Raw genomic sequence first — 17,502 nt, forward strand, 5'->3', positions numbered from 1 at the left:
TAATCTTTAGAAAATAAAGGCAAAAAGGGAAAGGAGATGGAGTAGTATTGGTAGTAGAGGAAGAAATGAGTTCACTCGTGAAGAAAGATATTAGGATCAGAAGGAATTGTCTGAGTAGGGGCACAAAATATTGGTGGGAGAGGTATATACTGTAGATCCCCAGACAATCGTTAGTTGTATAGATAGTAACAAACAGGGTATTGGAGGCATGTGTTATAAGAGTACAACTAAATTAATGACATCCATATATATATTCATTGGGAAAATGAGCTTTAATAATGAAGGGGTTTTTGAACATTGAGGAACCAACCGGAGAACAGACCATCCTAGACTTGGTAATTGTGTAATGGGGATTAAAAAACAACCTTGTTGTGTGAAACCCCTTGGTGAAGAGTGACAGTGATTTGAAATGATTCCTCATTAATTGGAAAGTGGGAGAGTTGATTCTAGGGGCCTGAATCTAAATAATGAAAATTCTGAAGGCATGATTGATGGGATGGTTATGATAGACTGAGGAATGTTACATGAACAATTGACAATGGACAGGCAGGGGCAAGCACTTAAGGATCACATGGATGAATTACAATCATTGTGTATCCTCAAAAATAAATCAGGGAAGGTATTTTAACCATAGCTTATTGTGCACAATAAGGGATAGTATTAGATCCAAGGAAGAGATGTATAATCGAGAGGAGGACTGGGAGCAGTTTGGATTCACCAGAGGAGGACAAAGGGATTGAGTAAGAGGGAAAAGTAAGGTTTCAGAGAACATAACATCTGGGTATAAAACTGTTTCAGTTACATAAATCGACGCAGATTAGAGAAAACTAATGCAGCTTGCCTACATCAGAGATGGGGAATTTATAATGGGGAAAAACAAAGTGGCATTCCAATTAAGGAGAAGAGCAGTTGGAAAACACGGACTGGATCTGACAGAGCCAACAAGAATTTATGAAAGAGGGATCATGTATGAGAAATCTACCGAATTTGTTGAAGATGTAACTAACAGAATAGATGAGGGAGATAAGTGGATGTGGTGTATTTGGATTTCCAAAAGACTTTCAGAAGGTCAGTACAGTGGCGCAATGGTAGAGCTACTCCCTTACAGTGCCAGAGAACTAGCTGACTACTGGTGCTGTCTGGATGGAGTTTGCACGTTTTCCCTGTGACCCCATGGGTATTCTCCAGGTGCTGCAATTTCTTCCCACACTCCAAAGACGTACAGGTTTGTAGGTTGATTGGCTTCTGTAAATTGTAAATTGTTAGTGTGTAGGATAGTGTTAGTGTATGGGGTGATCACTGGTCAGTGTGGACTCTGTGGGCCGAAGGGCCTGTTGCCGCACTGTATCTCTAAAGTCTAAAAGGTTCAACGTATGAGATTAAGATGTAAACATAAATCACGTGGGTTGAAGGGTAAGGTACTTAAATAGATAGACAACTGGTTGGCAGATAGAAAACCAAGAGTAGGAATTAAATGGGTCTTTTCTGGCTGGTTAGGGGGTACCACGTGGTTCAGTGATCGGAAACCAGATGATCAGAATATATTTTGGTGATTTAGATGAGGGAACTAAAGATCAGCAGGTGACACCACACAGGTAGGGAATGTGAGCTGCAAAGAAGATGCAGGGCAGCCCCAGTTTGATGTGGGCAGATTGAGGAAATAGCTGGCAGACTCTGTATATGGAGATAAATGTGTAATTGTGCAGTTTGGCAGCAACAACAGCAAGGTCGATTCCTGTCTGAACAGTAATACATTGGGAGACAAGATGGTGGAATAAACCCTGGATGACCTTGTACACAAATCAGTAAAAGCAAACATGCAAGTGCAGCAGGTGGTTATGAAGGAAAATTATAACATTGATGGTTTATGGTGGGAGATATTGAAAACACTCGGAGAGACATCTTGTTGGTATTCTACCGGGCCATGAGCGAGATTGCACCTTGAGTTTTGTTCTCCTTATCCAAGGACAGGCAAGGTTCTTGCTATGGAGGGAGTGCAACAAAGTTACAGCATATTGAGCCTTGGGATGGCAGGACACGGCATGGGGAGAGGTTGGGTCAATAAGGTCTACTGGGATGGGTTCTTGTAAACATTTACAAAACTCAAGCAGGGCTGTTTAAGTTGAAATGTGTAGGAAGGAACTGCAGATGCAGGTTTACATTCCCAGTCTGAAGAACACTCCCGACCCGAAACATCACCTATTCCTTTTCTCCAGAGATGCTGCCAGACCCGCTTAGTTACTCAAACATTTTGTGTCTACTGTACAAGTTGGATGCAAGAAGGATTTCCAGGAGTGAGCAGGAGCTGGTAGGGTTTTGGGGGGATGGGCAGCTGGGGGTGATTTCACGGACTATGGATAAGGGGTATATCATGCACGGGCTGCCTGGATTCGGAAGGTTGAACATCTTTGATGAGATCCAGTACCAACAGAATCATTTAGCATTCACTGCAGGGTGCTACCTCTGCTGATAAGAGTTCCAGGGTAGTTACACCAGCTTGGCTCCTCATATTCTGCCATACCTGGCACTGTACCCGATCTAATCCTCGACACTCGTTAATGAACCACGAGCAACTTGAGGGGCACACGTGTGATGAGCTTACAAACTGTGTGAAAGGATGGCTCTGCTGACAGGGCTGCCCCCACATCACCTCGGCTTCCTGTTGGCAGCAGTGTTAAACTGTACCATTTATCATGGTGTTCATGCCATGTGGCACAATGGAATGAAACCTCACTGTGAACACTGCACAGATTCTGTGAGAGCTTTGCAAGGTCAGTCCGACACACAGTCACAGACCAGGACACCTCCCTCAGGTAAATCACTGAGGCACCTGATGTGTGCCCACGCTGGCAGTTTAGTTTAGTTTAAAGATACAGCATGGAAGCAGGCCCTTCGGCCCACCAAGTCTGCGTCGACTAACGTTCCCCACACATTAACACTATCCTACACACACTATGGACAATTTACAATTTTACTAAGCCAATTAGCCTACAAACCAGTACGTCTTTGGAGTGTGGGAGGAAACAGAAGATCTGTGAGAAATCCCACGCGGTCATGAGGAGAACGTACAAACTCTGTCCAGACAGCACCTGTAGTCAGGATCAAACCCGGGTCCCCGGGTAAGGTAGCAACTCTACCGCTGCGCCACCATGCTGCCCCTGCCCTTCTGCCCTTCGTGGCTTTAGCTGCTCGGACTGTACAACGTTGTCACAAAAGCCTCAGCCAATATCCATCCTTCGCCAGTTTGCCAGACTCCAATATGGGTGGCTGCATGCACCATGTCTGTGGGATGGCAGAATCCACCTGCCAGTGGGTGCAGCCTGTAAATGGGCTGCCTTTTAATCTTCATTGAACCTGAACTATTGATGCACCGACACTCGACACAAACCACAGCCAGGGCCCTCTGGACTATGGGCGAAGTTGCCATTTTCATTATGATCTTGCCTCTACACTTTAAGCTTGAGATCAACATGGCTACTCCTTCAACATTACTCAGACCAAGAGCCAGAAGGCTGGATACAACAGGTAAACTGAGGTTTCATTTTGACCACACACTGCCGGGTCCCTGCATGTCTCTGACACAAGGCGCGTTCTTTGCCTGGCCGCAGGCAGGGGCCCTTCCTTCCTGCCACACTTACTGAGATCAGGACACTGAAAGCTATCATCACATTCCTCATGCGTTCAAAACTTCCCATCTTAACAGTCATTGGCTGATGCCCTTAGTCACTGCGAGTAACCTCTGGACCTGCTGGAAAAACAAAGACATGGACAGGATTATTAACATTTAAATATATGACATTTCAATCACAGGCCTTGCTCTTCAAGTTCCAACCAACAACATGTTTTTAATAGTAACACAACATGCTTGGTCTGCAGCAGGTCAGGCTGCTTCTGGGTGAAGAGAAGCAGGATCTAATGGTTCAGCTCAGATATCATCAACTACACTGATGAAGGGTCTATGCCCTGAAGCATTGACTCAGTTTTTTTCCTCACAGATGCTGCCTGACCCCAGCTTGTTTTAGTTTTCTAGCAACTGCAATTTTTCGGTTTTAACTTCATCTTAACCCTATCAAAACTAAGTGGGTGATTTCCACTTCCTTGGCAGGGCCTGGTTCTAGTACAAATGTGCTCCCTGGAGAGGGCTCGCAGTCGTTGGGCATGGTCACCACCGAAAGACAATCACAGCATCATCAAGGGATAGGGTCTGCATTCTCCGCGTCGGGTAGCAGACTATGATGCTGTGGGAGATTGGGAGGAACTAAGGCAATTAGGCTACAATGAATCCTATTAGGTTAATATTAGGATAATTAGGATAATGGATCCTATAACTATTACATTAAAATATTGGAGAAGGGGATGGGAGGGTGACACAGTGGTTAAATTAGCAGACAAGTTAATAAGAGTATAAATCTCACCACGTTGGCTGTAATTAAATAAAATGATCCAACTGCTTCAGAAATTGAGGCGAATTATTCCAGCTCCGGGATATCACCACAGATGTTCCTGCGGGCAGTGTCCAAGCCCCAAGCATCTAAAGCTGCGTCATCTACTTTCCTGCCTTAAGGTCAGAAATGGGGATGACACTGATAATTGCATAATGTTTAATTCCATTTGCAACACCTCAGAAAATAGTCATCCGCAAGTCCATGTGACCAATAAAACAAACATATAAATCAGAAGTAGGTACAGACATAGACCTGCTCCACCATTTCAAAGAATCTATTAACCTTTGCTTTAAAATATTCAAATATTCTGCATCGTTACCCTGTGTGGAAGAGAGTTTCAAAGCTCATAATAAAGAAATTAAGATAATCTCATCTCTATTTTAAATGGGTAACCTTTATTTTTAAATACGTAGTCTTTCACATTAAGAGCACTGAAAGATAACATGTTAAATAGCCACTAGTCCTATCAATGCATCTAGCAGACCTCTGCATGGTGTCCCATTGCACTCTCTTCCCCCTGAGCAGCAGCCACACCACTTGGGGTAGTAAGTGAGTGGGAGTGGCCTGGACAGGAGCCCAGCTGAGGTGCGGTGAAGAGGGGTGGAAAGATGACAAAGGGAGAGCTTCCACATGGGGTGGAGATGCAGCCATGGGGTTGTAGCCTACAGAACCAGGATGGTTTCTGTGAATGACATTTAGTCCATGCAAAATGTGCAGTGGTAGAGTTGCTGCCTTACAGTGCCAAAAACCCGGGTTCAATCCTGACTACTGGTGGTGTCTGTTTGTATGTTCCCTCTGCGACCCTGTGGTTTTCTCCGGGTGCTCCAGTTTCCTCCCACATTCCAAAGATGTGCAGGTTTGTAGATTAATTGGCTTCTGTAAGTTACCCCTGGTTAGATATATAGATACATGGATACCTAGAAAATAGGTGCAGGAGTAGGCCATCCGGCCCTTCGAGCCAGCACCACCATTCAATGTGATCATGGCTGATCATCCACAATCAGTACCCCGTTCCTGCCTTCTCCCCATATCCCTTGATTCTACTAGCCCTAAGAGCTCTATCTAACTCTCTTTTGAATGCATCCAGTGAATCGGCCTCCACTGCCTTCTGAGGCAGAGAATTCCACAAATTCACAACTCTGTGTGAAAAAGTTTTTCCACATCTCAGTTCTAAATGGTCTACCCCTTATTTTTAAGCTGTGGCCCCTGGTCCTGGACTCCCCCAACATCGGGAACATGTTTCCTGCATCTAGCGTGTCCAATCCCTTAATAATTTTATAGTGTGTAGGATATTATATTATATGGGTGATCGGTGGTGGGCCAAAAAGCCTGTTTCCATGCTGTATCTCTAAACTAAACTAAGTATCTAACATGTACTGGAATGGCCAAGGCATAGAACACCACAGACCAAGTGCTGGTAAATGGGATTAGTATAGAAGGGCACTTGATGGTCAGCATGGACATAGTTGGCCTAAAGGCCCGTTTTTGTTCCAGACAACTGTATGACTATGATTCGTACTATTCTTTTCTATTTTACCTTATGATCTACAAAATGTTGTTGTGTGCATCCATCTTGCTGTGGCTGCTATGTTGCTCATTTGGGAATACCTACAGCACTTGAAAGAATGCAGACAATTAACAGCTGGTGAACACTCCCACAACAAATACTAATGGTAGATTTTACTGTAAGATCCAACGAACCTGCCTTATCTAGGTATAAGCTGCCCTCTTTTCTACGAGTAGAATGCAGATGCTTGTTTGCAAAAGAAGACACAAAGTGCAGGTTTAACTCAGCGGGTCAGGCAACATTTCAGGAGAACATGCAGAGATGATGTTTCAGGTTGGGACCCTTCTTCAGAGTTGAGTTACTCCAGCACTTTTCTCCTTTTCTACAATTTGGGTTTTTGCAATGAAAGGGAAATGGTGCCTGATTATTCAGCTAATAGTTGCTTATCAGAATTATTTGGAATTTAGTTTTTTTTGCTAGTTTCTGAGTTAGTTTTATTTCAGAAGTTACTTCCTGAGTTGAGTTACAGGGAAAATGACCAAAGAGAAAATAAAATGAATTACTCTCAATGTCCCCACTCCAAACACCACAAATTCCTACCTTATGTAGAAGAGCAGATCTCAGTGAGTCCCCGGAGATAGACCAATGATCGCAACAACTTCTTAGATCTCACTTCCTGTGGGTTAAACAAATTGTCAGAACATTAGGATGAACATGCTGTGGAGAATAAAAAAGACGCAATGATTGGTGCTTGAACATAACACAGCTTTACAACATATGAAATTAATAAGCTAAGATGCAGGGAGGTAGATGTGAAATATTACGTAGCTCTATTTGTAAAAGAGCAGGATCCTAACAGATATTAATTCCATGACAAAAATCAATAAAACAGGTTAGATAGCAAAGAAAGCAAACGCAATGCTAGCATTTATTTAGAGAGGAATAGAATACAAAAACAGGGATGTAATGCTGAGGCTCTATAAGGTGCTGGTTAGGCCGCATTTGGAATATTGTGAGCAATTTTGCACACCATTTCTGAGGAAGGATGTGCTGGCTCTGGAGAGGCTCCAGAGGAGGTTTACAAGAATGATCCCAGGAATTAGTGGGTTACCATATGATGAGTGTTTGACAGCTCTGTCAAACATTGTACTCGCTGAAGTTTAGAATAATGAGGGGGACCTAATTGAAACTTACAGAATAGTGAAAGGCTTGGATAGAGTGGACACGGAGAGGATTGTTTAGTTTAGTTTAGTTTAGTTTAGAGATACCATGCAGAAACAGGCCCTTCAGCCCACCGGATCCACGCCGACCAGCAATCCCCGCACATTAACACTATCCTACACATACTAGGGACAATTCTTTACACAAATGCCAAGCCAATTAACCTACATGCCTGTATGTCTTTGGAGTGTGGGAGGAAACCGACAATCTTGGAGAAAGCCCACGTGGTCACAGGCAGAACGTACAAACTCCGTACGGTCAGCACCCGTAGTCGGGATCAAACCCGGGTCTCTGGTGCTGCAAGTGCTGTAAGGCAGCAACTCTATGGCTGTGCCACTGTGCCACCACCGTGCCACCCAACTAGTGAGGGAGTCTAGGACTAGAGGTCATAGCCTCAAAATTTAAGGCCGTTGCTTTAGGAAGTAGATGAAGAGGAATTTCTTTAGTCTGAGGGTGGTGAATCTATGGAATCCTTTGCCACCGAAGGCTGTGGAGGCCAAGTCAGTGGATATTTTTGAGGCAGAGATAGATAGACTCTTGATTAGTATGGGTTATATGGAGAAGGCAGGAGAATGGGTTTAGGAGGGAGAGATAGATCATTCATGATTGAATGGCGGAGTAGACTTGATGGGCAGAATGGCCTAATTCTGCTCCTATTACTTATGACCTTATGACCTTAGATGGGCTCATCTCATTGGTGTTTCAGCTGATGAGGGGTCAACAACCTCAAATGTTGACTGTTTCTCTTTCCACAGATGAAGCCTAGCCTGTTGAATATCTTAAGCTTATTTTTTGTTTTTATTTCAGATTTCCAGCATCTAGACTTTTATTTGCTTTTCAGTCACTTTAGTGTTTATGGGATCTCACTGTGCACGAAATGGCTGCCACATTTCCTGCAACACAGCAGTGATTATACATCACAAAGTTCTGTATTAGTTGAAGAACATTTGAGGGAGACTGTTGGTGGTAATTCTCCAGTGCTCACTGTATGTGGTCCAGGTCTCAGGGCATATAGTAGAGCAAGGATGTAAGATCTGATATCCTGATATTTAACTACACATTCCCTCAATTGTCCAAAGGCAATGCTGGCACAGATAGTGATGAATTTGATCATCAACACCTGCTTTTGCTGAGAGGTGAAGAGCGGTACAGTGTTGCACTTGGTAGAGTTGCAGCCTCACGGCACCAGAGGACTGAAGGGTCTGGATCCATGTTGTAACTTTTAATCAATCAAAGTGACACTTGAGATATGGGCAATTGTTCACGGTTTCAGAGACATCTCTGTGAACATATATTGCCCGAGAGCGTGGACAAGTAGGCCAAAGATGTTTGACTTGTTGTTCTTGAGTGTGAGAGCCATCTTCTCGCATGATTCCCAACTTTTGCTTCCATCCCTACACATAAGGGGCAATTTTACAGACCAGCACGTCTTTGGCATGTGCGAGGAAACCAGTGCACCCTGGAAACCTATGCGTTCACAGGGAGAACGTGCAAACTCCACACAGATAGCACTCAAGGTTATGATTGAACCTGGGTCTCCAGGGCTGTGAAGCAGCAGCTCTACCAGTTGCGCCATTGCATTTCCCTCTAATTGTCTAATTGACTGTCTGCAAATTCTGCAGCCACAACACATGCTGTGACACACGCACAACCTCTCCAGAAATCAACTGAACCCAGATGGCTGTCTCGATAAATTATGAATTTTATATAGGCCTGGGATGGAAAATAATTAATACAAATCTTTGTTATAAAAGATTATAACATGAAAAGTCATTTTGAAAGATCAGGGGTTGTAAAAAGCAATATGGAAGTGCAAGAGATATTCTGTCTTTATAGACCCCATTTTAAAATATTGAGATTATAAAACTGGTGGAAATTTATTCATTGAACACTTTTTACACCTGTCAAAAACAAGTGCGAAAATACTAAAATGAATGGGTCGAGCTCTCATTTGAAATGACAGGCAGAATAATGAAAACCTAAATTGCATTGTTTGCCCTTTATACAAATAGTATTTTTAGATGTGTGTAGTCACTTGGACTCATCTGATTAGATATAAGAAGACAAAACCTTCTGACAGAGTCTGAAAAACAGCAAAGGGCAGACGGTGCCAAATGAAGGGAAATGTAACATGCTTCAGATGAAAAATGATGTGTGTGCGTTTATATCTGTCATTGTGGGCACTAGGTGCATGAGTCACCTCTTTAGGAACTTTATATACATATTTTCAACATGTTATTTTAAACATTCTGCATATTATTGCATTAACACCTCACAGAACGGCCAGGCATTACAACATACTTCCTTCGAATGTAATGGTCAACGATGTCAGAGGGAAAGACAAACAGACAAGTGGACCGATCCACCCTGATTCATTTGGATCCATGTTGAACTTTCCATCAATTAGTTCTGCACATTGTTGTTCCTCCGATCTTGTTGAAAGGTTTTATTTTCTTACACCAGAAATATAATCCCAAATCATCACCATTTGTGGTTTTAATTCTAAAGGTTTACCCATACTTTATCCATCCACTCCCTTGAGTAGAATTTACAGGTGTATTTCCTACAGATATAAAACTCAATATTCTCCCGAAAATGAAACACAACAAGTGGCTGTATTTTGCCAATGAAATAGCTTTGGGGCAGGCACTCTTTGAGAAGGGCACGGAGTTCTGGCACAATTTGCAACCTCTGACAACGTAGCTCAGCAACGCTGACTACATAATCTGATTTGTTCAAAAGTACATCACAACTCGTGAAACCTGTCAAGCACACTTTGTCCGTTTTCTGAGATAAAGCTCTCCTATTCAACAATGTCCTGTGTCAACTTGGATTTTAACCCCACGCATGTTAACTTTAAGCACAGAAATAGGAATCCCCTAATTCAGTGAACACAACAAGAGATGCAGAAACTGGTGTATCTTGGGGGAACTGATGATCTCCCATTGAGGATTTCTAGGCCATTACATGTTTAATGTTCCCATTTCTGATGAAGAGTCATTAATGTGAAACATTAACAGTTTGTTTCAGCTGCCTGGCCTTCCAAGTTTTCAAACACTTTCTTGTTTTATTTGATATTCCCATCAACTAGTTTTATTGTTCATTTCTATTCACATGTTTAATATTGATGCTCTCACCTCTTGGTGGAGAGTGTCCCTTGGCTATTGCATGACGGAAAAGATAGTTGCGGCCCGCCCACAAACAGAACAATCTCATGTAAGAGTGTTCCAGTGCAGTTTTGAATCCTGGCCTATTTTCCTTATCGCTCCAATCTTGCTTCCTACTTCATACCCAGCTGCTTTGTCAGATCAGTGACAGATCGAAAGCCGTTAATGCTCTCACATCAGAGACTTCCCGCTTATCTCCAGAAACCAGCAGTGGCAGCCAGTTGTGAAGAAAATAAATCTTCAAATCAGATCACAGCATGCTAAACCCCGCCAGGATCCCTCAGTGACATTTTAGCATTTAAAAGCCTGCCTTTCAGCAGCTTATTATGTATAACTTCTGTGTGAGGCGAACACTAACAAGAATACTCGTAACAGTGACTCTCAGAATCTATCAACCAAAGTGAAATCACTTTAAGAGCCTCAGGGTTGCTTCATTGCAAGGGTGTAATTTATGCCTGTTCTCCCTACAGTTGACTTTGGAGGGCATAAGGACAGTTAGCTCTTCGGTGCGTTTTGAGAGAGCTCTACTTTGAATCTTCAATGGTTCCCACTTGTTACAGACCACCTGATTTATGCACTAATGCAGAAGAGTACTGTCTCTTCCCAGTAGGGTTGCCAACTTTCTCACTCCCAAATAAAGGACAAAAGGTCAAAGTAAGGGCCAAATTCCAGATGGCAATTCATTGACCGACTCGGCCATGGCTGGGTGAATGATGAGTTGGCCAGGATGCTGGACTACACACAAAGCCCAGCTGGCGGGCAAGCTGAGGAGTTTTGGCCCGGGCCACGCGACATCGCGCAAAAAGTCTGGCACCACATCCAACTCATGAACCGATGAGAAGGAGGGATGGTGGTGTCGGCAGTAAGCGAAGGTCTGAAGATCGGACAGCTGGCCAGGCTGCTGACCGACGAGGCCACGGACGAGTCTCCGCTGCTGCACTCTATGGGCTGCACTACATCAGGATGGGTAAGGCGGGGCCAGACGCGGTGCTCCGACCCGACAGTCCCCTCGACCCGAGTAGTAGCAGTCAAACACGTGACAAGGGCGGTTCTGTATAGGACAAACCAATTTAGCCCAAGATACGGGATGTCCCGGCTAATATGGGACAGTTAGCAACCCTAATTCCCAGCCTAGTCCAGTGCTGCATTTGTAGCAGAATATTGAGCCGCAATTCAAACCGTTAAGATGAAATACCAAAAAGAACAAGAGCAGAATATGAGGATTGTCCATTGGTCCATTGGGCCAACTGTGTGGAATGCACTCAACTACAATACAGAATGGGAGACCGGAAGTTCCTTCTCTTGCTTCATAAACCCTCCCAGTATTGGCTCCATATACGTACTGTGGGTGTTGATCCATTTCCAGCCCCAAACATGCATTCTCCACTGCCTGTGTAGACAAAGGCAGCAAGTGCTGGACAACACCACCATCTGCAGATTCTCCGTCAAGTTGCATACCAACCCGATGTGGAAATGTCAAACAACCTTTCCCTCAATGTCAGTAAAATGAAGGAGCTAGATGTCGACTTCAGGAAGTGTGGTGGACCACACGCCCCAACCCGCAACAATGGAAATGATTGAGAGCGTCATGTTCTTCGGTGTAACCATTACTAATGATCTGTTGTGGACCAATCATATTGAAGTGACAGCCAAGAAGGTACACTCTTCTGCCTTAAGAAACAGATGAACTTCTCCATGTCTCCATGTCTCCAATGATATATTTACATACTTCTACAGATGCACCATGGAAAACATACTGTCTGGTTGCTTCACAGCTTGGTTTGGCAACAGCACACAATCCTGCAAGAAATTTCAGAGACAGACACAAAATGCTGGAGTAACTCAATGGGACAGGCAGTATCTCTCGACCTGAAACGTCAACCATTCCTTCCCTCCAGAGATGCTGCCTGTCCCGCTGAGTTACTCCAGTATTTTGTGTCTATCTTCAGTTTAAACCAGCATCTGCAGTCCCTTCCTACACATACCTAGAAATTTTAGAGAGTTGTGGATGTGGTCCAAGCCATCACACAGACCAGTCTTTCCACATTGACTGAATCATAAACCTAATGTCTCTGGATTCCTTTATTATCTAATAATTTACTGATCTCTGTCTAGAATATACTCAGCCCTGCTGGGTAAAGAGCATAAAATATTCACCTACCTCTGTGTCTAAATCCTGGCACTCCCATCCTAACTTGTGGAATTGTGGACGTACCTTCATCACAAGACTCCAGTGGTTCAAGCAGGTGCCTCAAGGACAATGAAGGACAGGCAATAAATTGCCTCACATGAAAAAGAAACACTTCTGGGAAAATAAAGAACTTGTCTTTGTATTGTGCCGTACGCAACCTAAATGAATTCCAGATGATTTTACAGTGAATTATGTACTTTTGAAGAGTAGTTATTGTATAAAGTGGGGGAGATTTTCAGTCAATTTATGCCAATAAACATACTGCAATATAGGGCCAGATAATTTGTTTTTTAACAATGCTAGTTAGGAATTATCATTGACCTGGATGTGAAAACAGAAAATGATGCAATCACTCAGCAAGCCAGACAGCACCAGTAGAGAGAGAAATAGTTAATGATTTGGATCAGATTCAGAGTCACTTCATTTTCCGTCAGGATGATGATCTTGCAACTATTCACCACCTTCTTATGCATGGAGCCATTGGCTTGTTCTAGTAAAATTCAAGTGAAACATTAACTTAGCTTCTGTTTTTATTTCTTATTTCCCCTTACTGAGCAGACTCGGATTCAGGGCCACAGAATGTGATATAGACCATTTAAGACAAATAAGAAGGCAGTTCTTCATTCAGCAGTGAATCTAGAATATTCTATGCCAGAGGACCTTGGAAATTCATTCAAGACTAATATTAATGGCTTTCGGACAAAATGTTGGCCACGTATTTATTAATGGCAGCGCAGGACCAATGGGCTGAATGGCCATGACCTGCTCCTGCTTCTTAAGTCCTTCTTTTGCTGTTTCTGAAGCTATGCTGAAGTTAAATTGGTCACTGTATTTTTCAAAGTGACTACAGATATAATATTCTCTGAAGCGCTTTGGAGGACCTACCTTATAAAGGAAATTATTCATACCACTTGTGAATGGTATGAGGGGCCAAATGACCTGCCCTCTTCCTATCTCATACATTCTCCTAGAGGAAGAGTTTTCTTCTCCCAGACAAAGTACCGTATATTCAAATATAGAACAAATTCCTATCTAGGAATGGATCTGAGGCAGCATTCATGTTGGCCACTAAAATGGTCTATAAGGTGAGAGCATATGGCTTTCATCCAGTATGTCCCGTCTTCATAAACATACCATTTCTAATCAGGGCTACAAATCTGCCTATGGCTGTGATGTTCTGCCCATCTATCTGTGATGTGCCTCACTGGTTACATCTGATGAAGCCCAGTAGGCCTCTGTGGCACCAGATTACCGTGCACTCTGCACATGACAAGTTTATGGTCGGCAACCTACGGCCCATGGGCCGAATCTGGCCTGTTACCCGAAATCATCTGGTTCGCAAGCGTATTTTTTTTAGTCCGATGCGGTACTGCCGTTGTTGTTGAGGTTGGGGGAGTCCCAGCTGTGACATGTTTCCCACAGGTGGGTGTCTGTGGGCAGGAGGGTGCCTCGGGCAGGCTGTCCCGGGACGATGAGCCCATGTTGCCATTGATGGTCTCGTTGCAGTTGAGCGTGCTGTCCAGGCTCTCGTTGTTCCCGTCAGACAGCTCGGCCTCCGCCTTGCCGTTGCGACTGGCCTCGCCGGGTGGTCCAGGGGGTGGGCGGAGGGAGCGGGGTAGGCACCTGGTGAACACGGAGGGGAGGCAGGGGGGGGTTGGGCCTCTGCCTCGTAGCCAACCTGCCGGCCCGGCGATCCCCGCTCAGACCGGTGGCCCATGTCCACCGAGCTGTCGCTGGCCCCTGCCTCACTTTCCCTCACTGGGGGCACCCAAGGCTCGGTGAAGGCAGCGGAGGCTGGCATTGACAGGGCACCCTCTCCCTCCTTTAAGTACAGCACCTTCGAAACAAAACCACGACTGTAGCATTACCTCCATTTATTAAAAATGGTGATAGACGTGGCCCGTCATTCGCTCACAGACATGGGTCCTAGCCCGATGCAGAACAAGGTTGCCGACCCCTGGCCTAGAGAATAGCTGAAATCAGGGACTCTCACATTTAACAAGTATCTGGATGAACATTTGAATCAAGGCATAGAAGGCTATGGACCAAGAGCTGGTAAATGGGATTGGTATCGATGGTACTTGATATTGATATTGATCTTGGCTTATTATTGTCACGTGCACTTGGATGCAGTGAAAAACTTTATTCTCTGTGCAAACCAGTCAAATGATACTATACGTGAGTACAACCAGATCAAACACCTGCAATAGGTAATGCAAAGCGAAAAATAAGCAGCCAAGAATATAATGTTGCAACTACAGAGAAAATGCAGTTAAATAGTGGAATAGCCACACTGATGTAGTTTAGGAGATCAGGATTACGGCATTTGCTTATGAGAAGTCCATTCAATAGTCTGATAACTGAGGGAAAGAAGCTGAATCTGTTCCTGAATATGGTGGTAGATGTTTTCAAGGTTTGGTATCTTCTGACTGTTGGGAAAGAATGGCCAGGGTGTAAATGATGCCCTTGGTTATGTTGGCTGCCAAATCTGGAGGCACCTCCAAGAGGCCAGATCAGGAGGCAACACCTGGTGACAGTGTTGAGAGCACATCTGGGCACTGCACTGGAGCCTTCCCTTGGGGCAGATAGGACCAAGGGACCATATGTTAGCACAGCATCAAAGGCAGAGATGCTCATTGAGTTGAGAGTTTAAATTCAATCTGTGCGACATTGATGTTGACTGACAAATGGATATATACACAAGGGATGACAGGCTGATCTTGCAGGAAGTAAATACATCCGGAGGGAAACAACACAGATATTAGTGCCTTACATCCAAGGCTGAAGTGTGATGAAGGGCCTGTTTCCACGCTGTATCTCTGAACTAAAACTAAACAGTACAAGTAAGGGATCTATAATCTATACCCCTCTCTCCATTCAACCTCCATGTATGCTAAATGCAGTTCCATTTTCGTGAATTGCCAATAATGCCTCTGACGCAAAATAAGGGATGAAATAGTACTTCTCCCCTAGAGTTAGCTTGCACAGAGGTCATAATACAAAGGTTAACCTCTCTCTTGGAGCAATCTGCATGAGTCAATAGCTGAAACTGTAGCTACGCAGGTGAAGGCTGCTATAGCAGGTGAACTGGTAACAAGAAGAGGCTCATTACAAAAACTATTTCTTGGCAGCAGGAGACTGTAGCAACATGGAGTAACAGATGCCTGAATGAGAACCAATTGATAGCCAAGTTGTGAACCACCATCGCTGGGATGCCACTGGCCCAGATTGAACACAACTGCTGTTGTAGCCGTCACCATCAGCTGTCAGTGATCTCAAAGTAGCGGCAGCACCACACACTGAATGACACACAACTGGTGCGTCTAAAGCAACCGCAACACTGCTCTCAACATAAGAATTCTTCCATTGAAGAATTCTGTCAGATGTGGAGATCAGAGAGCATTTAACAACAACCACTCCAGTCCACTGAGACACAGTTTACATCGAGTCGAATTTATTGTCATATCCGTACGAGGTACAGGAAGGATGAAAATCTTGCTTGCAGCAGCATCTCAGGCACATAGCCGCAGGCAACTAAAAAAAACATCAATTACATATAAATTATATATAAATTCTGCAAGACGGCAAAAAGAAAAAGACTGGAAGAGTAAGACATCAGTGCAAATCTCAATTAGAAAACAAGTCCATGGTCTGTAGCAAGAAATGGTCTGTTGCGTTCCGTTATTGAGGTAGGATTAGGGTTGTGCAGGTCAGCTCAAGAACTTGACCTTGTAGGAAAGTAACTGTTCCTGAACCCAGTGGTGTGGGACTTCCGGCATCTGTATCTCCTGCCCGATGGTAGCAGTCGGAAGAGGGCATGACCAGGATGAAGGGGTTCCTTAATGATAGATGTCGCCTTTTTGAAGCAGCGCCTTATGTAGATGCACTTGATGGTGAGGAGGGCTGTGCTGTGCTTGTGCTAAACTGCGCTGAATCCACAACTGTATGGAATTAGTGTATCAGGCCATGGTGCAACAAATCAGGATATACCTCCCTCAGATTCACTGGTGAGCTATCCCTGTTAACTATCCAAAAGATGGTAATCTTGGAATTGTAAATGTTAATATCCTTCAAAGGAGCTTCATTGTAAAGCATTCTGCCAAAGACTTTCATTGTTTGATTTCAGAAAATGACATAATATGGCAGTCGGCAGTGTGATAACATCTCATTAAAACTGATGATAAAAACTAATTATTAACAGTTAGTTAATAAATAGGTTAATCTCCCATGGAGAGAACTTCTGTTCCCAGATGGCGATAGAACCCTTCATTCCAGGCATAGACTGATAGGTTTCTGGATATAAGGGACCTAGGGGATATGAGAATAATGCTGAGGTGGGAGATTAGCATAGCAAGCTATAAAGGCCTAATGGTCAACATCTGCTCCTAGGTCTTGTGCTATCATACGTTTAAATAAACCCTGCATATGTCACAACATCACAGAACTGTAGGGCATCCTCGGAATGGAGTTGCTGACAGGGATCAGAGCCTTGGTGACCTTTTTAAGGATTCTTCACTACTGGGGAAGGGGCATGGGGAGGAGGAGGGGGCAAGCAAGGAAGGTAGAAACATATGGCTTGGTGACTTTTTTTTCTAATTTTGTATCTGTTTGTCAGTCAGTAAATCAGACATAAATAATGCAATGTGACATCGTCAAGCTCGTAACAAGGGCAGCAACGCAAATGGTGCTCCACTTGTGGTAGCACGTTACCTGGCAACAGACCAGCATAGGGGGAGATGCGAGGAGCACGAGCAAGTGTGGTGAGTGGAAACCCAGTTCACTTCCAGTCGGAAGTAATCGGAGGAGAGCCTCACTGAGAACGTTGCATCTGACAGCTGCTTGGGATTCCTGGACTTAGAATGCTTGGGAATGCCTTGAAATGTTTTCATCGGTTTTCATTCTAGACGTTATACTGACTTTGAAGCAATGGTACTTTGGAAAGTAAAGTAAATTGAATTAAAGTATTCCGAG

The 17,502-nt window shown here is 44.0% G+C and overlaps 1 protein-coding gene across 8 annotated transcripts in view; it reads right to left on the bottom strand.

Annotated features, from left to right (window-relative positions):
- LOC116984843 (tetraspanin-18-like) overlaps positions 1-17,502 on the bottom strand; it is a 163,469-nt gene that overhangs the window by 20,791 nt on the left and 125,176 nt on the right. For 6 of the 8 annotated variants that reach the window (XM_033039264.1, XM_033039266.1, XM_033039267.1 and 3 more), the window contains 2 exons: positions 6,553-6,628; positions 3,639-3,748 (listed from right to left, as the gene is read on the bottom strand). In XM_033039264.1, the coding sequence (XP_032895155.1) occupies positions 3,639-3,707 (69 nt within the window). In that variant the 5' untranslated portion in view covers positions 3,708-3,748; positions 6,553-6,628. The remainder of the gene's footprint in view (positions 1-3,638; positions 3,749-6,552; positions 6,629-17,502) is intronic. The other 2 variants (XM_033039270.1, XM_033039272.1) reach the window with 1 other exon arrangement.

Source organism: Amblyraja radiata, chromosome 20 (genome assembly GCF_010909765.2).
Source record: "Amblyraja radiata isolate CabotCenter1 chromosome 20, sAmbRad1.1.pri, whole genome shotgun sequence".
Lineage (NCBI taxonomy): Eukaryota > Metazoa > Chordata > Chondrichthyes > Rajiformes > Rajidae > Amblyraja > Amblyraja radiata.